General features: G+C 43.2%; 2 protein-coding genes across 2 annotated transcripts in view; one reads left to right on the top strand and one right to left on the bottom strand.

The window, feature by feature from the left end:
* CCDC38 (coiled-coil domain containing 38) overlaps positions 1-27,005 on the top strand; it is a 199,503-nt gene that overhangs the window by 103,203 nt on the left and 69,295 nt on the right. The gene's annotated exons all lie outside the window — the stretch shown is intronic.
* On the bottom strand, positions 991-26,557 carry AMDHD1 (amidohydrolase domain containing 1). The gene is made up of 9 exons (XM_055238765.2): positions 26,104-26,557; positions 19,468-19,574; positions 17,317-17,381; positions 15,324-15,601; positions 11,707-11,932; positions 9,839-9,963; positions 6,536-6,629; positions 5,808-5,968; positions 991-1,825 (listed from the first exon to the last, which is right to left on the bottom strand). The coding sequence occupies exons 1-9, from the start codon at positions 26,238-26,240 to the stop codon at positions 1,738-1,740; spliced, it is 1,281 nt and encodes a 426-aa protein (XP_055094740.1). The 5' UTR covers positions 26,241-26,557; the 3' UTR covers positions 991-1,737.

Below are 27,005 nucleotides of genomic sequence, written 5' to 3'. Positions count from 1 at the left end.
TCCTGTGTAAGGAAGAGAAGGAAAGCATTCTGGGCAGAGGGAACCGTACTGCATGGCCCTAAGCAGCTCACTGTCCCCTAAGGAACAGTGTGAAGATTGCTGTGATTAGGGCTTAGAACTCAGAGCTGCTCAGACCTTAATGTGCATGTGAATCACCCGGGGCTTATTAGGACGCAGATTCGGACTCAGCAGGTCTGGGTCCAGCCAGAGGTTCTGCATTCCTAGCAAACTCTGTGAGTTGCACGGGCTTGCAGCACACTGGCCTGGGAGGACTAGGGCAGTTTGGGGTAGATGTCTTCTGTTTTCTTTCAAAAAAGGCATGAATGCTATTTGTTTAAAGTGAGTGCCTCCTAGATGAAAAATCGGATGTGCTTCTCCTTCTTGTTTCTTCAACAGAAGAATCTAATCTTGTGTTGCTTGAGTTCCAGGGAAGAGTGGACCTAACATTCAGTTTTGGCTTTTATGTCTATCTCCTGTGTCCCAAATGTTCACAGTGCCTAGGTGACTGGTCACAGGGGAGCCATCACACACAGCAACTGTGTGCCCCCTACACTGTCTCAAGACTTCTTAAACAATCGCATAAGGTTCAGAGCTCCAGAGACCCCATCGTGATGACAACAATGTGCAATGTTACCCTTAACCTTCCAATGAGGAGCATTTTGAGTGGCTTTATATTGACTACAGCAAAGCCTCATTCATTCAGGCTCTATTAACCTGAAATTAGTGATCATTTTGAGAGTTAATCTTTACTTCTCAAATCATTTCTTACCAAGTTTGGTAATGCAGTTGTGATTATAAAGATGATTGAAACATTTAAAAAGATTTCAAATCAACTTACATAGCTTTTAAAAACACCCATGTATAAATAATAAATTTTTATAATAAATAATAAATAATTATCTATTCTCTACAAATAATTTTGTAATTTCCTAAAAACTCTAATAGACAACGCTGCTGATCTACTTCCAGGCTGAAAGGAAACAACAACAATAAGAGCAACAGCAAACATTTATTGAGAGCTGTAAAATGTGTTTCACCCAATTGTAATGTGAAGAATCAAAAATTTAAAAAAATTTCCAAAAAAATTACATGACTGTAGCTGGTAAAAATGCATCCATTTCAGGAAGGCCCCTATGCCTGTGTATAAATGATGTGTCTTGAACGCTGCTGGGAAGCTCTGTTGCTGAGATTGAGAAGACCTTAGAAATGGAAGGACACTCTTCATCAGAGGACATTAATTCATTTGACAAGCATCTAGAAAATGAACTACTTGGGGAAAGGAAATACTATTTGCTTAACAGAAGGCTATATTTTAGCTTCATTGGGGCGTATCTCTTAGATTTCTTTTGATCCCCCAGTGTTCACTAAATATAGTTTAAAAACTGCGATGTGAAATACAGACACAAAATGGAAATTTTACGCCAAGCCTACTTTCCCCCACAAAGGCATTTTTATGATACCCATCATACTAATCTACAGAATATTTGTAACCAATATTTGTGAAATAATTGGATGTTTTGTGATTTTAATCACAATAGGTTTACCTGTTTATATGTCAAATGCATGTGTTAAATGAAAAGAAATCTATCCCTTGGGTTTTTTGAGTGACTTAAAAAGACATTGAAGTACACTTAGGTTTAAGTGATATAATTCTTGTAAATATTAAGGTGTTTTAACTTTTAATATAACTATATTGACTTATTTCATATAGTCAAAAATCTTCTCTTTTCAAATCTATCATGTTTTATAGATGACTTTTCCTTTAGCTATAACATATTCAATTAATTCATGATGGCCTCCGAACTGGTAAATCAAATGCTCCCATCTAGAAAAAAAACCAAACAAATATTACTTCAATGTGTGCAAGTAAAAATTATTACTTTATCAATAAATGCTAATTTAAAAATGCATTCCCTACACATTTATTTACACCCAGTCAATGGTATTTGAGCTTTCTAAAAAACAGTGTATAACTAACTGGTCTATGGTAAATCAAACATTGTTTAATAATATTGTTTAAGTACTTGATCTTAAAATATTTGCTTCATTAAGTGATACACAAATGTCACCATCAGCATTATATTCAATACAGGGAGTGGTTTCTGATCATGGAGAGAATTTTAAAGCAGGTGTCTCTGGAGGACACGAGGTCCAAGGGCTGCAATGGGCTCATAAGAGTCAAGTAGCGAAAGGATTTACAAATTGTAGGTCTAGAACAGTAAGACCCTGATATGGTTTGCTGCTATGTCCCCACCCAAATCTCATTTTTTTTTTTTTTTTTTTTTTTTGGCAGCCAAGAGATCTTTATTGGAGAGGTAGAGGTCAGGTCGTGCGGGGGAGAGAGAGAAGAGAGACAGGAGAAGAGAGGAGAGAGAGAGAGAGAGAGCTGCTGGTGTGCTGGGTTTTATATCCCTTGGGCCTACGTGGGGCGGGCCCAAGGGAAGGCGGGAGATGCTTCTTCCTGATTGGCCCTCCTTTGGCGGGTTCAGACAGTGCCCGGTCAAGGAGGGGAGAAGAACCCGGAACCGGCGCCATTAAGGTACCCCTGTTACCTAACATTCCTCCCTTTTTTGTTTCTTAAGAAGTGGGGAAATGGGTGTTGTAGTTCGTCTGACTACTTCCTGCTGAGCGGGGGCGTCGTGGGGGAGGGGTATGGGAGGACTGTGGGGGTTGTGTACGGGGCACAGCAGGAGTATAAGGCCAAGCAGTAGGGCGCTGTATGTGAACATCTCCTCAGATGTGAAGTCCATGAATGTTCCTTGTAGCCAGCCAAAGGGCAGGGTGGGGTCTGTAATGAGCCAGCAGTCTTTGTGGAGATCGTCCAGGAATTGGTGGAACCGAGACATGGCGCTCAGAGTCTGTCTCTGGAGTCAGCCGCTTCTTCGCTGGTTGCTAGTAGTTGATAATGTCTAAGGAGAAGCTGGTTAAAGGTTTGGTTAAAGATGGAAGAGACTTGCTGTCTCATGAATTTGAGAAGGCACGGAAGGAGAGCACAAGAGGACGCATGAGAGGGCCTAGAAATGGGAGGATCCAGGCTAAGAGGGGGGTCTTTTTTTTTTTTTTTTTTGAGACGGAGTCTTGCTCTGTCACCCAGGCTGGAGTGCAGTGGCGCGATCTCGGCTCACTGCAAGCTCCGCCTCCCGGGTTCACGCCATTCTCCTGCCTCAGCCTCTCCGGGTAGCTGCGACTACAGGCGCCCGCCACCACGCCCGGCTAATTTTTTTTTTGTATTTTTTAGTAGAGACGGGGTTTCACCGTGGTCTCGATCTCCTGACCTCGTGATCCGCCCGCCTCGGCCTCCCAAAGTGCTGGGATTACAAGCGTGAGCCACCGCGCCCGGCCGGAGGGGGTCTTTAGGGTGTCCCACAATGATGGGGACAAGTTGGCCCCTATTAGTTTCTTCCTAATGTTATGTAAGTTTTAATGTTTGTAAGAAGATGCAAGTACCGCCGTTTTCAGCGGTGAGTAAATCTAGAGTTCGGCAGTTTGAAGTGTTACCCCCGCTAGGGATGTGATTTGACGTTGTAAAGCGGCTAAGGACTGGGAATCTTGAGATCGGAAAACTGAGACACGCTGTAACCTAGGGAGGCAGCCCTTAGTCCTGAGCCTAGTAGGGAGGTGGTGAGGGATAGCCTGAGAATGAATGGTAAGAAAACTGCTCTCTTGTGTTGGTGAATCTGTGAGGGGTCTAGGTCAGGGTGGTCAAAGTGGTATGCTGATGAGCCTTCAGAGAAGGGTAATAGGGTGAGTTGGGGAAAGAGAGTGACGGGAACACAGGGGCCACCAGTGGAAGAATTGATAGACTTGTGTAGGGAGCCATTGCACCAGCCTTCGGGGGCTGGGAAGTTTGGAGGAGCGGTGGTGTAGGTGCAGTTGGTGGGGGGCGGGCAGGCACCGCTGGGAGGGGCGTCTGGTTTATCTGGGCCGGCGGCCGGAAGGCGGGGCGGAGGGTGGTGGTATGGGGGGTGCTCGTTGGCTGGGTCAAAGTCAGGGGCAGAGGGAGGGGTTGGCAGTTTAAGAGCGGCAAGGAGCTGTTGGGGTTCGCGAGGGAGGCAGAGGTTAGGTGTGTCGCGTAGGAGGAAGAAGCCGTGAATATATGGGATCTCTACCCATTTTCCTGTTCGCACACAATAGTTGTAGAGATCCCGAAGAAGATCAGGATCGAGAAAGCCATAAGGACGCCATTTGTTTTGGTGGTCTAGGGGACAGGTGGGCCAGTTTTGAGTGCAAAATTTAATTAGGTGTTTTGGTTTGATGTCTGAGGCGAGGCCAAGGGCCGACAAATTATTTAAAAGACATTGTAGGGGAGAGTCGGCCGGCAGGGATGCAGAGCCTCCCATAACGAGAGGAAGGAATAGACGGCGACGAGCTAGGCAGGGCGTCCCCTGCTAGCTGCTTGCCGCGGAGCGAGTCAGAGCATCCGGATCGATCGTCACCGAAACGGAAGGACTGAGGAGCCTCTGAGAGGCGGGAGGCCGTGGGTCACCTGGTACCAGGATTTTAACGAGCGAAGGAGAGGGGCCCAAGCCAGAGGCGGGAGGAGGAGAGGGAGAAAACTCCGTTCCCTGCAGGCCGAGGTGGAAGTGAATGATAGGGGCCTACCACTGCCGTAAGGGTGTCGGGCAAAATGTGTCCGTCATGGAAGCGGCTAGGGTCTGGCGATTTGCCCGAGAGGTAGGCCCGGGAGGGGAAAACTTACCGAGATGAGGCCGGTGGTGGGCGAAGAGCTCGGCGAACAGGAAAATGGGTGAAGGCTGGCCGGAGGTCTAGATTGAGCCTGGGAAGGGGATCGGGGGTCCCACCTAAAGGTGGGGAATCCCGATCCGAGTCACGGCACCAAAATGAAGGGCGACAGGCTAGTCAGAGACGACACCGGTGGCAGCCAAGAGATCTTTATTGGAGAGGTAGAGGTCAGGTCGCATGGGGGAGAGAGAGAAGAGAAGAGAGAGAGGAGAAGAGAAGAGAAGAGAGAAGAGAGAGAGGAGAGAGAGAGCCCAAATCTCATTTTGAATTGTAGCTTCCATAATTCCTACATTGTGGGAGGCACCCAGTGGGAGGTAAATGAATCATGGGAGTGGGTCTTTCCCATGCTGTTCTCATGATAGTTAATAAATCTCACAAGATTTGATGTTTTTATAATGGGAGTTCTCCTGCAAATGCTCTCTTGCCTGCTGCCATTTAAGACAAGACATTGCTCCTCCTTTGCTATCTGCCATGATTGTGAGGCCTCCCCAGCCATGCAGAACTGTGAGTCAATTAAACCTCTTTCCTTTATAAATTACCCAGTCTCGGGTATGTCTTTATTAGTAGTGTGACAACAGACTAATATCACACTGGAGGCCCAGGTGGCAACAGACTGTGGGTGGGTGAGTGATAAGCCACCAGGAACAGGAAAACTAAGTTTAAGCTTTTGAGATCCAGTCGGCATGAGAAATCAGAGAGGGAATGAATCAGAACCAAGGTGTCAAGCCAGCGTTGGGAGAAAGTTGAAAATCAGAAGCCAAGCAGAAAAACACAAACACATGCCAGAGGGCACAACCTGGCCAAAGTCCAGGTAAACACAGCAGAAACCTGGAAATCTACGAAAGATACCAGACAGATGAAGAGATCTTGAAAACTTGGTCTACCCTGTCGTTTAGGGCCTGTCAGTAGATTTACTCATTGGAAAGAGATCAAGATACAGGGAATTGGATAGTGTCTGAGTCCAGACAGAGTCTGACACTAATAATTAGTGGAAAAGGGATTTAGGCCTCATCTCTATACTTCGGTGGGCATAATATAAAAGAGCTAAGTTGAAGCACACTCACCGGGATGAATTGATGATAATGAGATCTCCCTGTTTGCCAACTTCCAACGATCCGTGTGTGTGAGACTTTCCCAGTGCATAAGCTGCATTGATGGTGGCAGCAGCCAAGGCCTCAGGCATGGACATTCTCATGTTTACACAGGCCAGATGCATGACCATTGGCTAAGGCAGGAAGAGAAAAGTGTTGGAGGAAAGTGACATACGGCAACTGCAATTTAAAACATTTCTCAACACAGCACAATAAATAGAGGCAGCTAAAGGTATATGAGTAACTGGCTCAGTTGCAATGGGAAAAATCTAAGTTTATACATAAAGGTTCTTAGACTTTGGAAAAGATTACTTTATTATAGGCATTGTGTATTTAATATTTATTGACAACTTTTCAAGACCACTTACTGCATACAACGAAGTTCACTTCCACCTTACTAAGACCTCTTGGAGTTTATGCTATTCTCTGGAGAAAGGAAATGGGTTTTTGTAAAACCACAATACTCAAAGCTGAATCAGAAAATAATGCACATAGAAGCTTCTCTCCTCTCTCTATGCCTGCAGGCATTTATGTGGGACAGAAAAATCCAGTTACACTGCTGTCTACCCCTTTTTTTCTTGTTTCACAGAAAAATATTTTTAAATTTTTTATACTGTTTTAAAAGCTAGTGAAATATTTTAAAATTATTTATATGCTTGGTAGATATTCTGCTCAGAAAGGCACATGAAAAAAATAATTACCATTGAAAAGCAATATGCATTGGGGTTGAAATCACTTCCCAGAGCAACTATTACTCCTTCATCTAACATCTTCCTGGCTCGAGGTTGTTTCAGTCTAAGGAGAGGAAAAAAACACGTCAGTCTCTAGAATGGGAACTTTTGTAGAATAGCTGTTCAGAACAGAAGAGAACTTGAGACAGTCAACGCCTTCATATTCTGGAAGAAGCAGAAACTCAAGATTAAATGATTAGTGGTAGAGTTACATATATAATCCCAGGACTCCTGATTTTTATCATTCTGCTTTTGAAATTACTTAGATATGACTAACATTTAATTAATGATTGTTTATCTCATCCATCTTTTTACATATTAAGGCATTCTTGCAAGGGGAGGAAAATATAACTTACAAATTGTTTTGGAATTTAATAAGCTTTTTGGTGACTCCCAAATTAAATAATAAATGAGGTTACACTATGCCTTTTTCTTTTTGAGATGGAATCTCCGTCTCTTGCCCAGGCTGGAGTGCAGTGGCACGATCTTGGCTCACTCCAACTTCCACCTCCTGGGTTCAAGTGATTCTCCTGCCTCAGCCTCCAGAGTAGTTGGAACTACAGGCAGCTGCCACCACGCCCAGCTAATTTTTGTATTTTTAGTAGAGATGGGGTTTCACCATGGTGGCTAGGCTGGTCTCGAACCCCTGATCTCAGGTGATCCACCCACCTTGGCCTCCCAAAGTGCTGGGATTACAGGCATGAGCCACTGTGCCTGGCCACAATATGCTATTTTTATTAGTTTCCGTTTTGCAATTTCCTATTCATATCTCTCCTTTTCCCCTCTTTTTATTTTTTTTGCCTCAGACATCTCTGTAGGTCCTTTAAAATCTTGAAGGCCCAATAATTTAGTGTGTAAAATGTTTATACTTCTTCCTGGATTAGGCATCCCCTTGACCTCCCTGGTGAAATATTCTTTATTCTTTAGGACATATCTCAAAAGTGTTACATCAAAAATAAACAAAGCCTAAAAGCTCGTTAAAGCAATGAGGACAGATTTAATTTGGGAATAACTGCTGCAATAGAGAAAGAGTCCAGCAGAGATAATTCTCGTCCTAGAGTCACTCCCAGTCTATGATCGATCATTTGTAGGACCACTTAAAATGTTTTTCAACAGTGTATGAGAGGAAGTGAGTGAAGCAGAGACAGAGAGTGAGGAAAGGGCACAGCTTCAAATGTTCCTGCAGGTCATTTGAATGGCCCTCCTCCCCTTCAATAAATACTCAGGGGTAAAGGAGAAAAAAGTGAGGCTGTAAAAGTATTAGGGTGCTCCATAAAAACCAAGGTGAATATTTCCTGAATACATTTAAATATTACATGCAAATATACATAAAATACATGATTAAAGCAAGCCCTTAAGTAGCATAAGGCAATGGTTATTCTGGAAATGAGAGTCAGGAGAGGTTTCAGGGGAGAGCAGGGGGCCCTGCTGGTCTCTCCTGCTGCATCTCTGATGCAGAGATCAGAAAAATACAGAAACGAGAAGCCAGAAAGCAGAGTATGGCCTTCACGTCGACTGCCCTTGTGGTCCTAACAGGAGGCTAAACCTGTCTATGGCAATGGCAGATGACAGCCTCCGCTGGCATAGGAAAAAAGTTCAGACTTTTAATGCTGAATGGCCCTCCAGTACCACAAAGTCTTAGGCTTTTGCTCCATGTCGAGAGATTCAAGACCAGTTAAAGAAAGCCTTTTTTTTTTTTTTTTTTTTTTTTTTGAGATGGAATCTCACTCACTCTGTTGCCCAGGCTGAAGTGCAGTGGTATGATCTTGGCCCCCTGCAACCTCTCCCTCTTGGGTTCAAGCGATTCTCCTGCCTCAGCCTCCCAAGTAGTTGGGACTACAGGTACGCACCACCATGCCCGGCTAAATTTGTATTTTTACAAATTTAGGGGGTTTCACCATGGGGTTTCACCATGTTGGCCAGTCTGGTCTTGAACTCTTGGCCTCAAGTGATCTGCCCACCTCGGCTTCCCAAAAGTACTGGGATTACAAGCGTAAGCCACTGCACCCAGCTAAAGAAAGCCTTTTCTTTCCAAAAAAATAAAGAACAACTTATTTCTTGGGTGGTGGAGACAAATATTGATTGATGACTTAGACTGATGACACTTGAAATGTATGACATTGGTCATACCAAGAACAGTTATTGATATTTCCTGATTGTAGTCTACATTGTGTTTACTCTTTAAATTAAGAGAATAGTAATAATAATAAAAATGTACAATATCATACATGTGCGTATAAAATCATAGTAGATTTGAGAAAAGCACTGAAGTATTCCTTTCTTCACCCTTCTAAAACTTACTCGGAGCCTGGTCTTACCTAACCTCAGCACAACTCATGTCCTGGGCTGGATAATTATTTGTTTTGGGTAGCTGTTCTGTGCAATGAGGAATGTTTAGCAGCAACCCTGGCCTCTACCCACTAGATGCCAGTAGCATCCCCTAGTTGTGACAACTAGAAACGTCTCCAGACATTGCCAAATGTCCCCTGAGGGACAAAATTACCCTGGGGTTGAGAACTACTGTCTTAACTACAGAATCACTCCCCATGCAAAAGACCACATATCCTAGCCACACAGAAAGCACCTAGTCCTAAGAGAAGATAAACTTCCTCTTGACTGCCGGCCTCCCAGACCACAAACTTGGATATCATGTAAGTAAGTAGTACAATGGGAAGGGTCAGAAGACCTCAGATCTCATATTGGTTAGAATTAGAGCAACAGTAATAACAGATAAACTAAGTATATTCAATTCGTAGACAGCATACAGCAAAATATCTGGGGAGATTTTACAAAATATATGTCTCCTCTTTCCTCCCACCCCCAGGATTTATAAAGATTTATGACAATTATGGTACCCACTAACATCCCGTTAGAAAACAGCTCATGCAGATTCTGAATACTGCTAAATATCTTTAACATCTTATGCACATATTTAAAAGTATAGCACGTATTTCATTATTTACTAATTATAAAAGTAATGCATAGTAATTCTTTTTAATTGGAAAATTCCAAAATCCATGAAAAAGAAAAAGAAAGCACCGTCTTCCTCAATAATCCTACCACTCAAAGGCAATCTGGGTGTAAGTTCCTTCCTCAGGGAAATTCGTTTACGAACATCAGTCCAGGGTTGGCATCTTCATTAGCTGAGTTTTCTTCATCTGCATTTTTAAGGGACTTGTAAGGGCAACGAAATAATGTCTGGGCACTTTGGACGTCTGTGTCTTCACAGCTTGTACTTGCAGCTCTTGGGTCTCGGGTGAGAAACGACCTTACCTCAGCATGTAGGCTGTGGTGGGCAGAAGGACGGCAGAGCACCTGGCCGTTGCCATGGCAATGATGCCTTCATCACTCACTTCTTCCAGGTGGCTGATTGCCTGCGCTCCCAGTTCAGCTCCAAGCTAAGGAGAATGGGCAGAGAAGGAAAGATTTAACAAACAGCAACAACGAATCGATGAAGTTCCATTAAATTGTTTTGTTTGTTTGTTTGTTATTTTTGAGACGGAGTCTTGCTCTATAGCCAGGCTGGGTGCAGTAGCGCGATCTCAGCTCACTGCAACCTCTGCCTCCTGGGTTCAAGCAATTCTCCCGCCTCAGCCTCCCGAGCAGCTAGGACCACAGGCGCGTGCCACCATGCCCAGCTAATTTTTGTATTTTTAGTAGAGATGGGGTTTCACCATGTTGGCCAGGATAGTCTCGATCTCTTGACCTCGTGATCTGCCTGCCTCAGCCTCCCAAAGTGCTAGGATTACAGGCATGAGCCACTGAGCGCAGCCTAAATTGTTTTTCCCATAAAGAGAAACAGTGTTTTATTATTAAGATTTCTTGCCAACAGTTGTAAGCCCAATCCCCCAAATGGGTGAAGGGTTTGTAATGGGCACTCATTTGAAAATTAGCTAGTGGGCTACTTCAAAAACTATTCTTAAACACAAATCCTTCAGACATTTTCTGAAACAGAAAATTTTATGAATCTTATGGATCAGAGGTGAGAGAAGGGGATCTAGAGCTATTTGGGAGAATTGGGAGGAATTGGTGGTTGCATGAAATGCGGTAGGTGAGGGAGAGGCAGCAGTCAAAATGATATCCAAGGTTTTGACTTAAGCAACAGACAGGTGATGGAGACATTTACTGAGGCAGAAAATGGGACAAGACTTGGAAGCAATACTAAGAGATCAAGCTGGATATAAGCCAGTTAAGAGGCATGCAGGTGGGGTATCTATGTCTGTATTTATGCCCCAAGGGCTTGTTTATTTAGGTCTCAGGCTTTAGAGGAGAGAAGCCCAGACTCATGACTGCAGGGACTTTGTCTTACTGCTGAATTCTGAATGCCTAGAACAGTGCCTGGCACACAGTATTCATTCAAATATTTGTTGAAAGGATGAATAAGTGAATTAATTTGAGCAAAGATATATGGATTTGAAAATCATCTTGTGGCTATTTTTGGTGTGCTCCACTAAAATGATTTGGATGCTGCCACAGAAAGATCTGAAAAGGTACAAGTGAAATTAATATACTGTGCTAGTGTGGCTTTGTGTGCCAAGCAAAATACATTAGAAATTTAGTAAAAGAGATCACTGAGGTAATTCTTTTTCTTTTCTTTTCTTTTCTTTTTTTCTTTTTTTGAGATGGAGTCTCACTGTGTCCCCCAGGCTGGAGTGCAGTGGCGTCATCTCGGCTCACTGCAACCTCTGCCTCCCCAGTTCAAGCAATTCTCCTGCCTCAGCCTCCCGAGTAGCTGGGATTACAGGCGTGTACCACCACGCTAATTTTTTGTATTTTTAGTACATATGGGGTTTCACTGTGTTAGCCAGGCTGGTCTCAATCTCCTGACCTCGTGATCAGCCCGCCTTGGCCTCCCAAAGTGCTGGGATTACAGGCGTGAGCTACCACACCCGGCCAATTCTCTTGCTATTAATACTAATATCACCAGCGGATGATAATGAAAGTAAATGATCAGCAAAAATGTAAGTTTTTAATAGAGGTCAGGGTTTTCGAGTCTCAACCAGACCAATCTGTACATTGTTCAAACAAATTTCCCCATTCAATATCTTTTCAGAGGGCTTTGAAGACACTAATTAAGTTTCCCATAGCATGAATGTGCAAGAATGAATGTTGACGAGGGAAAAACTAAAAGTCAACCACACCTCAGCAGCCTTCATCGGGTGGAGTTCATCCCCATGGAAGTTAATCTGTAACCCTATATCTTTTCCACGTCGAAGAATCCTTCTGGTGGAATCGAGATCAAAGACACCTTTCTCACAAAATACGTCGATATTGTCCACGTGTATTTCCCCATTTCTGCCAAGTTCCTTCAGCTTTGGGAGGTGGTTATTGATGATGTCATCAGCAGCTTCAGTAGCAGTTTTTCCTCTGGGGGAAGAAAATGAGATTGCCATGGGCAAATATTAAAAACAAGAAACAAAAAGACAGAGTTATCTGGCACTTGAAGAACCAGAGGAGCAGTAGAGGTAAACAACTTCAAGCCTCAGAAAGGTAGAGAAAGACTCAAAGCTACAACTCTGGGCTCTTAACTCTTGGGCCATGTCTACATAGTGGAGGTATTGACAAGACTTCTGTATGCACTGACCCTATGCACAGAGACTCAAATGGTTCATCCATTCTGGCAGACCTATGTTACCTTTGGGGATGTTGCAAGGCTACCTGGCTGAAAAGCTTAATTTGGCCAGGCACAGTGACTCATGCCTGTAATCCCAGCACTTTGGGAGGCCGAGATGGGCTGATTACTTGAGGTCAGGAGTTTGAGACCAGCCTGGCCAAAATGGCAAAACCCCGTCTCTACTAAAAATACAAAAATTATCTGGGCATGGTGGCATGCACCTGTAATCCCAGTTACTCTGGAGGCTGAGGCAAGAGAATTGCTTGAGCCAGGGAGGCGGAGGTTGCAGTGAGCCGAGATCGCACCACTGCACTCCAGCCTGGGCGACAGAGCAAGACTCCGCCTCAAAAAAAAAATGCATAATCTTCCTGTCAAGGACACTCAGAGGGCATCCTGGATACTCCCCCTAATGACCCACCTGTGGTCCCCTTACCTGAGCCCAGCTATCACCCTGCCTTTTTCTTCCTCCACAATGTTTCTTGAAGCACCTGCCTTAGGCTTTCTGTCTCACCATCTGGGGATATGGGGGAGGAGGATAGTAGGAGGCTCTGAAATTCTCTCTAAAATTCTAGTGGAGTTGGGCATGGTACGTCATGCCTATAATCCCAGCAACTGGGGAGGCTGAGGCAAGAGGATTGCTTGAGGCCAGGAGTTTGAGGCTGCAGTGAGCTATGATTGCACACTGCACTCCAGCATGGGCAACAGAGCAAGACCCTGTCTCTAAAAAAAAAAATAACAATAAGAAGAGTAGATAAAATAAAGTTCTGCAGTAGTTATATGTTAGAAAAGCCTGTGCTTTTAGAGTCTGGTAGACACAGAGCTCTACCACATGGTGGCCACGTAACTTAGGAGATGCTCTTTAGCTGTTATTTGAGCTCAGGCTTTACCAATGGGAATCCAGATGCAGACCTCAGAGGCTCATTGGCGGATGGAGAAAATTTCTATGAAACCTCAGCCCTATATTTGGCACACAGAAGGCTCTCACTCAGCAAAACCATTTGGGTAGGTGGGTAGAGGTGGACTATGAGAGACAGGCACTTATGCAAGTTATTTCTTTTTCTTTTTTTTTTTTTCTTTTTTGAGACGGAGTTTCGCTCTTGTTGCCCAGGCTGGAGTGCAATGGCATGATCTCGGCTCACCGCAACTTCCACCTCCCGTGTTCAAGCGATTCTCTTGCCTCAGCCTCCCGAGTAGCTGGGATTACAGGCATGCGCCACCACGCCCAGCTAATTTTGTATTTTTAGTAGAGACGGGGTTTCTCTGTGTTGATCAAGCTGGTCTCAAACTTCTGACCTCAGGTGATCCACCCGTCTCAGCTGAGCCACCGTGTCCCGCCTATGCAAGTTATTTTTAATTCTTAAGACAATCATATAGAATAGGGTGGCATTTAGCTCTGTTTCACAGATGAGTAATTCATGTTCAGAAAATTAAGTTATGACCTCAAAATCACCCAGCTGGAAGTAGCCAAGCTGGATTCAAACCCAGGTCTGGCATCACTTCAAACTGAGACTTTTCCACCATGCCTCACTATCCTTTCTACTGCAAAAGAAAGCAGACTATTATACACTTTATATTCTGGTTTGAAAAAAATCTACTGTTTTCTCTAGAGAATGTCTCAAGAGTCTCAGTGAAATTTTAAGCTTTAATCATTTCAGAAATATAAATGCTAAAAACTTACAACAAAGATCACTGGAAATATTAAATATTTATGTATCTTTTCTACACAACTAGTTTTGTGAATTTTGAATAATAAATTTTAATGTTACTTTTTTAGTTCCTCTGATTGAAGATGATAACATGAAGAACTTAATTTTTATTGACATTAAATACTTATATTTTCCCATTACAAAGTGACTATAGCTAATAGCAATGTGTTGTTTTCTTAAAAATTGTTAAAAAATAGAGTTTAAGTGTTCTCACCACAAAAAGTGATAAGTATGTGAAGTAATGCATATATTAATTAGCTCGATTTAGCCATATCACAAGGTATACATATTTTAAGACAACATGCTCTACATGATAAATATAGTATTTGTGAATTAAAAAATATATATATTTTTTTGAGGTAGAGTCTTGCTCTGTTGCCCAGGCTGGAGTACAGTGGCGCAATCTCGGCTCACTGCAACCTCCACCTCCCGGGCTCAAGCGATTCTCGTGCCTCAGCCTCCTGAGTAGCTGGGATTACAGGCATGGGCCACCAGGCCTGGCTAATTTTTGTATTTTTAGTAGAGATGGGGTTTCACCATGTTGGCCAGGCTGGTCTCAAACTCCTAAGCTCAAGCGATCCACCTTCCTTGGCCTCCCAAAGTGCTGGGATTACAGGTGTGAGCCACCGCGCCTGGCCTAAAAAATGAATTTATATTCCGAAGTTTACAAAATCAGATAAATGTAAAAGAAATTTAAGCAATTAAATTTTTAAATAATGATTGTAAGTCTGTAGTATTATATTTATCTAAGTTATTAATGTTTAAGACTGTACTAAGACTTTAGAGGCACCTTATGCATGTTCAAGTCCTGGACTTCTTTTAGATAGGTCAGTTGGCTGTTGGAACTATGAGCCTTCTTATTTAGAAATTCCAGGACCAAAAGGAACTCTGGACAAATAAAATGCAAGTGCAGAAAGGAACAGAGTTCTGTACAGTAAGGCCATGCAGGAGGAACTTTTAGATAAAGGGGAAGGCTAAAAATCAATTACAACAACAAAACAAAAATGTTTGCTGTTAAGAAAGCAAACAGATGAACAAAAATGAACCCCTTTGAGTCACCTAGACCACGAGGTTTGAGCTACCTCCTAAAGAGTGTTACTGTTAATTTCTAAAGTGCTTTTAGAAATGCTAATTATCATGGGAAATTATTCAAATTAACATGTGTAATTTTAAACGACCTACAAGGGGCCATTTCTTTTTCTTAACCCAAAGAGCTTGAAACATCTCTTCTATCATAATTAAAGGACTAGCAGACTGATGAGGCTAAGGGATCGCCTTCCTAAAACCGAGTCTGCAGGGTGAGTGGCCATTAGAATCAGGTCTTTCCAAAGACTTCTATCCTTCTGCCTGCAAGAGCTGAAGTGCTAATGCATCTCCACCCCCGGGGTTCGTTTTCAATGCTCTGAGTTAAACCCCGGTCCCCACTGGCTGAGATTACTTCGGCACTGAATGAGCCCCGCAGTAGGTAGCCGAGATGCCGATGTCTAGCTCCCGCCGGGCGCGCTCAATCACGCGCAGCATCTTGAGCTCGGTCTCCAGGTCGAGGCCATATCCACTCTTGCACTCCACCAGCGTGGTGCCAGCCCTCATCATGCACTGGAGCCGTTGCTGGAAGGAGCGGAACAGCTCCTCCTCTGAGGCTTGGCGCGTGCGCTCCACGGTGAAGTGGATCCCTCCTCCGGCCTGGTGAATTTCCATGTAGGTGGCTCCTGCCAACTGAACACACGCTTTACCCTTAGGCCGGCAAATGCGAGGAAGTTGCAGGGAGGTCTGAAGAATCTACCTCCAGGGGCAATATTATATAATGATTAAGAAGCCATATGACACGGGCACCAACCCATCAGATTAGAAAGGTGCTGGGATACACAGTCCTGGAAGCCCCTAGTCTGCCAGACACTGGATTGTGGGGAGCTCCGAAGGGGTCCTGGGAAAAGACTGGAGTGGTAGAGATGGGAGATGTGGTGGGTAGCCTGTTGGGATCTCAGGGCAGTGGCAATTAAAAACTGGCACAGGCTGGGCGCGGTGGCTCACACCTGTAATCCCAGCACTTTGGGAGGCCGAGGTGGGCAGATCATGAGGTCAGGAGTTCAAGACCAGTCTGACCAATATGGTGAAACCCCGTGTCTACTAAAAATACAAAATTAGCGGGGCGTGGTGGCACGCGCCTGTAGCCCCAGCTACTCCGGAGGCTGACACAGGAGAATCGCTTGAACCTGGGAGGCGGAGGTTGCAGGGAGCCGAGATCGCACCACTGCACTCCAGCCTGGGTGACAGAGCGAGACTGTCTCAAAAAACAAACAAACAAACAAAAAACTGGCACAGGAGTATTGCAATATTTTAACAAGTCAATCAGCCCGCAATGTGTACTTGCTAAGTATCAGCCCTCTCTCCATCCCTCAGCTTGTTTGAGAAAACAAAGCTTAGGCAATTCAGGAGTTGCAGGGAACCCCATTGCAATTATTCAAATCTCCACTAAAGCGGCCCCAGGAAGTTCCCTTGTCTCAATATTTGGCCATTAGAGTTTGGAGCTTGACCTTTGTCACTCAAAGAGGCTCTTTCTGGGGTCCCACTGGACTCCAGTTACTCTGGGCAGCAAGGAGTGTGGTGCAGAGCAAGGAGGCAGGAGGCAGGCCTGGGGTCTCCTGGCCAGAGTTTTCATCTGCCATCCTCCATCTGGTGACCCTAGTCAACACTCTTCCCTTCTCTAGACCCGGCTTTCTCCATCTACATGGTGAGAGAATGGGACTGTGAATCTCTTTCTGCATCTATACAATGAGAGGATTGGACTGCTTTCCGCTCTGAAATTCTGTGATCTAATAAAACAATCTTAAAAACAGCTCTAGTTTGTTGAAGAAGGTACATGATATCTGAAGAAAAGAATTTTTTTTTTCTTTTCCTGAAATAAGCCAGTTTAGCTGGTAGGAGGCACATCTTTTTTTTTCTTTTTTTAAAAACACATGTGAAAATCTCTCCAACCAGGGATTTAGGAGTTGGTTACCGCTAATATAGGACTAACACAGATTACATTTTGTGATTCTTAATAAATCTCAGTTTATAAGAGAAAAATTAAGACATTTTATTTTTGTGATTAGTAACATATTTTTCCAAGCTTTACTCCAATAAATGGCAATTTTCAAACTATTCCCTGGAGCTCTTTCAAAGGCTACTAGAGATAGCGATTTGGAATGGGAATGTGGGGAAGGAAAGGGAGGGAGACATTAGTGGGCAGTAATAGCCCTGTATATAATACATTGATTTGGGGCAGTTATAAATAAGTTTTGTTGTCATTTGTTTCCCATACCCAAGCAAGTAAAAATATCCATTAAAAAATATGTTGACATATGTTGCAAAGCTTGATAGCCTACTAACTGTTCAGCAAAAGACTTCATATTTGTGCTTTATTTTGATTTGCCATGATTTGTTGCAGTTACCTTCATTGCAAATTCGTGAACTCTTTCACCAGCCCATACTGGATGTGTGTGTGGATCCACCAAACCTGTAATCAATAAATCAAGTTATCTTACAATTAAGAAATAAAGAGCACTTAGACAGCAGGCAAACAGCAGCACTACACCCTGCTGCTCTGGGGAAAGCGTGATGGTGGCCATCCATTTTGGAGGAGCATGAAAGGAAGAATTTGTCTGTCTGGTTCCGTTGACAGAGAGAAAAGAAGACTGCCCTGTTGTATGGCTGGTCTAGAAAGCTCTAATGAAGGAGGTGATGCAACATGATGAAAATATCCCTTACAGAAATACAGCTCCTTTTGCTCAGTAAGTCCATCCTCACCAAATAAGCTTTTATTTTATTTTATTTTATTTTATTTTATTTATTTATTTTTGAGAAAGGTTCTCACTCTGTCGCCAGGCTGGAGTGCAGTGGCACACTCATGGCTCCCTACAGCCTTGACCTTCCAGGCTCAAGAAATCCTCCCACCTCAGCCTCCCTAGTAGCTGGGACTACAGACATGCACCACCACACAGGCTAATATTTGCCATGTTGCCCATGCTGGTCTTGAACTCCTGGGCTCAAACAATCTGCCTGCCTCGGCCTCCAGTGATCTACCTGACTTGGCCTCCCAAAGTGCTGGGATTACAAGCATCAGCCACTACGCCTGGCCCAAATAAACTTTGAAATCAGGTTGTCAAGCCCCCTAGTTGAGCAAAACCATGAACCTTATCACAAGGAATAATCTGGATATGAAAACATAATACTACAATCCCCTCCCCCTGTAACTCTGAGAAGGGAAAATACGAAATCAGAAAGATGAATCTATCTTCAAGAAAGAAATGTATTTTAATTAAGGAGAAACTGTACAGCAATCACTTGAAACTTTTGTTTATCCAGGTACAATTCAGTAAAGTGTGTCTTTCCAAAATATTTTAGATTTCTTATGGATTAAATGACTCATTATTGGCTCTGATTGGACTAAAATCAAAAGCCTCTACTCAGATTGCTTTCTGCTATATCCCTCTTTTTCAAAACATTTCACCCCGACTTTGTCTCCTGACCCTCAAGAATCATAAGGAAGGCCAGGCATGGTGGCTCATGCCTATAATACCAGCACTTTGGGAGACCAAGATCAGCAGATCACTTGAGGTCAGGAGTTCGAGACCAGCCTGACCAACATGGTGAAATCCTGTTGCTACTAAAAATACAAAATTAGCCAGGCATGGTGGTGCATGCCTGTAATCCAGCTACTTAGGAGGCACAAGAATTGCTTGAACCTGGGAGGTGGAGGTTGCAGTGAGCCAAGATCACGCCACTGCACTCCAGCCTTGGTGACACAGTGAGACTCTGTCTCAAAATAAACAAACAAATGAAAACCCATCAGGTAGATGCTCTGTCAGATGTGTATAATAAACATTTAAAAGTATAAAAATTTTATATAAAAAAATAAATATGAAGCCCTTTTGTTTGTGTAGAACTGAAAGTTTGTGAAACTTGTTTTTGATGATTACATGAAGTCATACAACATAGTTAATGTAGGATATGATGGTTAATAAACTGATTCTGTTGTCAATCATTAAAGATACAAGTGAACTGCAGTGAAAGCTCTAGGATTTTTGTTTTTCTTTTTCTGCCCAGAGCTGGATCCTTTGTTTCACATCCTATACAAATTTAGAGTATTTCTGGTATTAGAGACAGCAGCTGCCTTATTAGCCTCTCTTATGCCATGGATTAATAAAGTTCTTTTGACTGTTTTTGAACCTAAACACAACACAGCTGGTTTCTATTCAGCAAGTGAGTGGGAAGAAGTGGAGTCAAATGAATGGGCTTGATTCCTAGGTTGCCTTTTTCCTGTTGAGGAACCTTGGGTAACACATTTCACCCTTAGCTTTCAATTTTCTAATCTGTAAAGTATAGATAATGATACCTCCCACACAGAGCAGTTATAAGGATTCAAGGTGAAACCATGTTTGAAAGCAGCTAGACATTCAATAATAGAAATTCAATACATGGAATGATGATTTTTTAAAAATATTATCTTGAGACTTTAAAATAAACTGTTAGTCTTCCTCTTTACATTTCAGGAGCAACTGTTAAAGCTACTTGTAGACCTTTACTGAAAAAGAGGTAAATACCTGGTAGAATACATTTCCCAGAGCAGTCAATTATTTCTTCAAAAGTTTCTCCAGAAAACTGTCTTTGAATAACATCAGCAGGACCAATAGCTTTTATAAACCCATCTCTGAAGAAAAATCAAGAAATAGTTATTAAATTTGGGGAAATCTTGTGAGAAATCTAATGAGTGACTTAAAATATGTTTTCAGATTCTTTGGTGTTAATTAGTCAACATTTACTGTGTTTCTATCTTGAACCTGAGTCTTTGGAAAAGCGTCTCTAGCCACGTTCAAGACAACCATAAAAGACCCAGATTAGCCAAAGCCTCCTCAGCAAAATGAACAAAACTGGAGGAATCACATTATCTGACTTCAAATTATACTGCAGAACTATAGTAACCAAAAGAGCATGGTACTGGCATAAAAAACAGACACATAGACTAATGGAACAGAATAGAGAACCCAGAAATAAGTCCATACATCTACAGTGAACTCATTTTCAGCAAAGATGCCAAGAACATACATTGGGGAAAAGACAGTCTCTTCAAAAAATGGTGCTAGGGAAACTGGCTATCCATATGCAAAAGAATGAAATCAAATCTAAATGGGTTAAAGACTGAAATCTAAGACCTTAAACTATGAAACTACTCAAAGAAGACATTGGGAAAACTCTCCAGGACATTGGTTCAGGCAACAATTTCTTGAGGGATACCCCACAACAACAGGCAACCAAGCCAAAAATGGACAAATGGGATCACTTCAAGTTAAAAGGCTTCTGTACAGCAAAGAAAATAATCAACAATGTGACGAGACGACCCACAGAATGGGAGAAAATAATTTGCAAACTATCTAATTGACAAGGGATTAATAACCAGAATATATAAGGAGCTCAAACAGCTCAATAGGAAAAAACCTAATAATCTGATTAAGAAATGGACAAAAGATCTGAATAGACATTTTTCAAAAGAAGAGATACAAATGGCAAACAGGTATGTGAAAACGTGCTCAACATCAATGATCATCAGAGAAAAGCAAACAAAATCACAATGAGAGATCATCTTACCCCAGTTAAAATGGCTTTTATCCAAAAGACAGGCAATAAAAAATGCTGGCGAGAATGTGGAGAAAGAGGAACCCTCGTACACTGTTGGGAATGTAAATTAGTACAGCCACTATGGAGAGTATGAAAGCTCCTCAAAAACTAAAAATAGAGCTACCATATGATCCAGCAATCCCACTGGTAGGTCTATATGCAAAAGAAAGGAAGTCAGTATATTAAAGAGATATCTGCATCCCGTGTTAATTGCAGCACTATTCACAATAGCCAAGATTTGGAAGTACACTAAGTGCCCACCCACAGATGAATGGATAAAGAAAATGTAGTACATATACACAATGGAGTACTATTCAGCCATAAAGAAGAGTAAGATTCTGTCATTTGCAACAACATAGATAGAACTGGAGGATATTATGTTAAGTGAAATAAGCCAGGCACAGAAAGGCAAACTTGGCATATTCTCATTCATTTGTGGGAGCTAAAAATAAAAACAATTGAGCTCATGGAGATAGAGAGTAAAATGATGGTTACCAGAGGCTGGGAAGAATAGAAGGGGAGAGGAGAAAAATGGGGATTGTTAATGGCTAGAAAAATATGGTTAGATACAGTGAATAAGACCTAGTATTTGATATCACAACAGGGTGACTACAATCAGCAATAATATGTTGCACATTTTAGAATAACTGAGGGAGTATGATTGGAATGTTTGTGACATCAAGAAATGATGAATGCTTGAGATGATGGAAACCCATTTACCCTGATATAATTATTACACATTGTATGACTGTTTTAAAATAACTCATGTACCATATATATATATATATATACCTACTATGTACCCATGAAAATTTACAATTAAAAAACTTTAAACGTCAAATATATGTAGCAGACAATTGCCATTTGTTCCCCAAGATCAATGTTCCCTTTTTTTACACTAGTAGAGCCCTAAAGTTTAGCTGGACACATGACGACCCAAAATACAGACTACATTTCCCCGCCTCCCACTAGCCAGGTGTGGCTATGACTAAGGTCTAGCCAGTAGGATTGTCTTCTCTTCCTATTCTTATTGGCTGGAATGCAGACACCATAACTAGAGATGGGGCGGCCATCTTGGGTCATGGAGTGAGTGTAAGAAAGTGGGCCATGCATGGGGGAGCAAGGCAGCAGGGGTCTGGCTCCTGAGGACTCCATGGAGTACTGCAATCAACTAGCCCTGCATTCATATGTCTGGATTTTCACATAGGAGAGAAATATACTTCCATCTTGTTTCAGCCACTGTTAATTTAGGTCTTGGTCACTTAAACAAATTCGTGTTTCCAACATGGAGATTCAGGGCTATAAACCTGAGAGCTGGAATATGTTGTGAAAAGCAGTTAGGATAAGGGATTCAGAACTCGGACAGAAGCGGTTGGGGTAACCTAACAAAATGTAAGAGTGGAGGAGCAGAAGAAACTGGATGGAAAGAGAAGATGTTATGATAGGAAAAGAAATAACGATTGTGGGGGCTTTTGGGAGGATAAACTTAGGGTGGAATAAGAAATTAAGTCTTGAAATCGAATTTAGTATCCTGATTAATACAATTCTTCATCACTAACAGCTTTTATCTGGCCCAGTTAGGTAATCTACCCAGTGTGCAGTGAATCTGGTGGTGGAAAGGACCAGCAGGATTAGAAATTGACCCTTGAATGGGAAAGAACAAAAAGAATGCTCTTATGCAAAGAGTTGATGATTGACACTGCTTTAAGAGAGGTTGTTTTAACAAAGTCAGACCTAAGAAATAAATCTGTAACATTCTCCATCTGTGCAGGAGGGGAATTTCGAGGGCACTTGGTCCTCTTCCTGACCCCACTAATCCCATGCTTATCTACTTTTCAACAGTGTGGTTCTCTCATTCATCGGTGGACTCCTACCTATGTTTGAACAAAGTTTTATGTCCTTTGTTGAGGACATAATGAGGACAGTAATTGAAGGAAACTAACAAAAAGCATTCCCCCAAAAGTGTTTTTTTAAGGTAGTCATTAAAATTACAAAGATACATATTACTGCTATGGTGAGATTTTCACTATTTATGACTAAGTGAAAAAACCCGAATACAAAACAATATGCATAGCTTCCTTTTCTAAAGCATGCATTTTTATGTGATTCTATTTGCATAGGAAAACATCTGAAAGCAGAAGCACTAAATGTTGGTATTAGTTCACCTAATGATGGGGTTTGAGTGACTTTTTCCTTTTTGTTCATCTGTATTTTCTTTTCCTACAATGAACATATATCACATATACTTTTTTAGGGGATACAAATAATAGGCACACGTGGTTTTATTTACTTTGTATTCTGAGAAGTTTAGAAAGAAAAATTCTGCAGTCTTCTGAAAGTAAAGCAAATTAGCAAGGAAGACCCTACTTTAGGAGCTAAAGTATAATTATAATGAAAACAGTAATGATGATGATTTAAGGAGGAGGATGCTTCTTTGAGTGGCTCTCAGGGTGCTTTGCGAAAATTTAGAATTGGCACATACACTGTCTCAGTTTCTAAAACCTAAAAATTGGTCTTGTTTTATAGATAGATAAATCTGACACCTCTCCCGATCCTCCCATTGGTTCAGGCACCCCGCCGCATAGTCTCTTATAATAAGCCTATGTGCACACATCTCTCTAGCTTTGTGCTTACCATATTGTATTATAATTATCTTTTCATGTGTCTTGTTTCCCAGTAGACTTTGAGTTCTTTGAGGTCAGAACCAGTCTTAGTTATTTTTGCATTCCCTACGCTGAGCACAATCTAACTACTCAGCACATATTTGTGAATGAATGAAAATGTCCTATTTTAGGTTCATTGTCCACCTGACAGTTTAATTGGCTTCTAGGAAGGAGAATATAACACCCATCAATTTTTCCTTCAACGTTTTCCATTTTTGCCCCTCCTCTGAAGTGCTAAAACAAATGGTCCTTGTGTATGAATCTATATTTTAATTCCTGTTTGTTTTGTTCATTTAGACATTTTCATCTAGGTTTTAGCCTTTGGATGGGACAATTGTAAACTGGATGACAGTTTGCGCTTCTTTTCCACACCTGGGAGCCTCTTTGAGATTAACTACAATCTACACATACACAGAAAGAGAGAGAGAACTTAATTTAAGAATGAGATACCTTTAGAGACCTAAATGAATGAATACAATGGTGGAATTTACACCCTATGGCAGACAATCACTGAGATATTTATTTTTAGGAAGGGGGAGTTTCTGGCGCCCCTCAAACCATATTCTTTTCCAGGACTCATTTTATATATCTATAGCATATAGGGGATTAACTATTAGTTGATCTTACTGAGATTCATTCTAATCAGGACACACCATGGTATGTATATACTTGTTGAAAAAAAAATAACACACCGTTAAAATCCATCCATTTCTGGGCTTTGAAATGGAACTTTCTTCCACTTCTCTGTGCTTTTTATCAGTACCCCTCTTCCTACACACACTCACACTCACAGCCTGTGTTCTTCTTGTCTACCAAAAGAAAAGCAGGATTAAGTTGTCCTTGAACACACAGGTTCTGCATAAGGGAAGTGATGTGAAAATTTAAGACAATCACCTAAATAATTCACCTGAAAACACTGTTACCTTAAAATATTCAGATAACGAGGTGGGAGATATATTTCAAAGCACCTCAAATCACCAGATAATTATTCCAATTCTATACTTGATTTTTGCACCAACCTAACGTATCAGACAGTGATGATAGTAAGTGAAAATAAAAACAACACCATCCTGTACCGAGCTAATCAGATTTGAATGGCAAGGTTCTCAATATTCCTGTAAATTTATTCCAATGTAATAAATCCAACAAACTCTGAGAACAATGTGGCAGACTCGAATGAAAAAGCTCCACCTTCCAGACCACAAGTCAGCTCCCTCCTTTTTCTTTCCCTACTTTTTGTGGTTTTGATGTGAACAAAGAACATGTCTTGGAACCCAAGACTTCATGTTGGTACATTAGTATAATTTTATTTATATATTTATTTATGTTTGAGACAGAGTCTCGCTCTGTCGCCCAGGCTGGAGTGCAGTGGCGAGATCTCGGCTCACTGCAACCTCCGTCTCCTGGGTTCAAGCGATTCTCCTGCCTCAGCCTTCCGAGTAGCTGGGATTACAGACGTGTGCCGCCATGCCCGGCCAATATTTGTATTTTTAGTAGAGATGGAGTTTCACCATGTTGGCCAGGCTGGTCTCGAGCTCCCAACCTCAGGTGATCCACCTGCCTCAGCTTCCCAAAGTGCTGGGATTGCAGGCATGAGTCACTGTGCCCGGTCGCATTGATATAATTTTTATAAGATACTCCAGTCCCAACCCAGGTAGATATTTTTCAACTTTCTAAGCAAAATTTAAAATAATATTTTCATAGTAAATTGGGAATGTTTTCATCCCTTAATTAAAAATAGACCAATCGGGCTGGGCGTGGTGGTTCACACCTGTAATCCCAGCACTGGGAGGACAAACCAGGTGGATGGCTTGAGCCCAGGAGTTCAAGACCAGCCTGGGCAACACAGTGAGACACTGTCTCTATAAAAAATACAAAAATTAGCCTGGCATGATGGCACGCGCCTGTAGTCCCAGCTACTCGGGAAGCTGGGGTGGGAGGATGGCTTGAGCCTGGGAGGTGGAGGTTGCAGGTGAGCCTGTGAGGTGGAGTTGAGATCATGCCACTGCACTCCAACCTGGGTGACAGAGCTAGACCCTGTCTCAAAAAAAACAAAAAATAGGCTGGGCGCAGTGGCTCATGTGTCTCCAAAATAAATAAATAAATAAAATTAAACCAACCCACAGTCCCTCAAAACCTGGGCTCTTGCACAACCCTAAACTGCCTCAGATAAGCCATGGTCACTTTGTGAGACTCATTCATCGTGTGCAATTGTGGCCCTATGGCGCCCTTTGGATTCAAATGCTCATCCAACTTCCCTTGCTACCCCAGGTCGCCCTCAAACTTTGTTCTTTTATTCACATCTGGCAGGAAGCTCAGATTAGTAAGAGAAATATCTTGCTTTCTGATGGTCAAATCTTGATTTATTATCACTCAGGGCCATTATCGTCTAAATGTTCTCCGTGGTTCTAAAGCTTTAGTGTACAAGATCACGGGGATGTGAAAGGTACTTTTGAAAAATTCAGGTCTCAGAACTCCAGCCCCAGTGATGCTGATTCTAAAATTCTAGGGATAGGGAGTGGGGGACGCAGGTGGAATCAGAAATCTGCCGTAAGAATAAAATAACCACAGGCCACCCTGACAAAGGTGCTCTCCTGGCTTCCCTTTAAGAAGCACTGGGGAGGACCTCAACCCCTTCTGATGGTTGGACAGTGATATTTTACCAGCAGAGGCAGGACCCTGATGCCTTCAAATGGGGTGTTCCTCTCTGAGCTCTTTGGACGGAATGACAACCCCAAGCAGCAGAGTGTGTTAGCAACAAGTACCCCAAAGCCTGGCTTGCCCGTGTGTCTCTGTGCAGGGACGCTTTCACGGCGTTGTTTCCCACCAGAGTGCACAGTGAGAGGAAGAACGGCCAGCTCCGCCCGTGGCGGCCCCCACCCTGAGCGCCCGGCCACTTACTTGCCCACCACCAGGCTGGCACCCTCCAGCACCGCCAGGCTGCGCAGCGCATCCCGCGCCAGGAAGCGCTCGCCGCGGGCGCACACCAGCACCGCTTGCTGCGCGTTCTCCAGCAGAAGGCTGTGGTCGCCTGCCATGTCGCCCCGCGCCGAGTCGCCGGGAGGCCACCGGGCTCGGGCCACCGGCAGGACTCAGTGGAGGACGAAAAGCCGCAGCCTGCGCCGTCCGGGGCCGGGAGGGTGGGGCGGGGGCGGGCGCTCGCAGCCGCTGCCCTTTGCTCGCGTCCCCCAACCACAGCAACGGGGGCGGTAATCATTGCAAGAATGGCAATGAGTAATAAACCTGATGAGGAATCCTCTCCTTTTTGGTCTTCTTATCCCGTCCTGAGTAAACGAGATGGAGACTAGTGTCCCTACTTTTCAGATAAGGAAACTTAAGCTTGGTTACCCCGAGAGATCAAAGTGAGCTGTGTCGATCACGTGGTTATGTGGAAGCCGGTCAAGGGGTGGCGGGGTGAGGGCGCCCGGAGTGTTCGGGAGTGAGGGACCGGAACCTGGGGTAGAGCACCGGAAGGGGGGCAATGGGGGAAACCTCTGCCCAGGGGGTTGGGGTGGGAGCCTGGAGATAGCGCTCCTGGAGAGGGCAGAGTAGGGGAAAGCTGTGCCCAGGGGCAGGGACGGGAGCTTGGAGGTAAAGCCTCGGGAGAGGACAGAGTGGGGGAAATCTCTGCCTAGGGTGCTGCGACGCGAGCCTGGAGGCAGAGCCCCGGGAGGGTCCTGCGTGGAGGAAACATCTGCCCACAGGTTCTGGGGCGGGAGCCCGGGACGCTGAGGGCGGCGAGCTGAGGGAACCTGGGGGTGGGGAGGAGGGGGGTGCGGTAGGGGAGGTGCTCCTGGGTCCGC

This window comes from Symphalangus syndactylus, chromosome 13 (genome assembly GCF_028878055.3).
Source record: "Symphalangus syndactylus isolate Jambi chromosome 13, NHGRI_mSymSyn1-v2.1_pri, whole genome shotgun sequence".
Lineage (NCBI taxonomy): Eukaryota > Metazoa > Chordata > Mammalia > Primates > Hylobatidae > Symphalangus > Symphalangus syndactylus.
The sequence above is the reverse complement of the archived record's forward strand: the minus strand, read 5'-3'. Positions and strand labels throughout refer to the sequence as shown.

Coding starts and splice junctions, on each gene's coding strand:
- AMDHD1 (XM_055238765.2), bottom strand. CDS start 26,240: ATGGCAGGCGACCACAGCCTTCTGCTGGAGAACGCGCAGCAAGCGGTG. Junction 9,964..11,706: donor ACCCGATGAAGGCTGCTGAG/GTGTGGTTGACT, acceptor CATTCTCCTTAG/CTTGGAGCTGAACTGGGAGC. Junction 6,630..9,838: donor ACCACAGCCTACATGCTGAG/GTAAGGTCGTTT, acceptor TCCTCTCCTTAG/ACTGAAACAACCTCGAGCCA.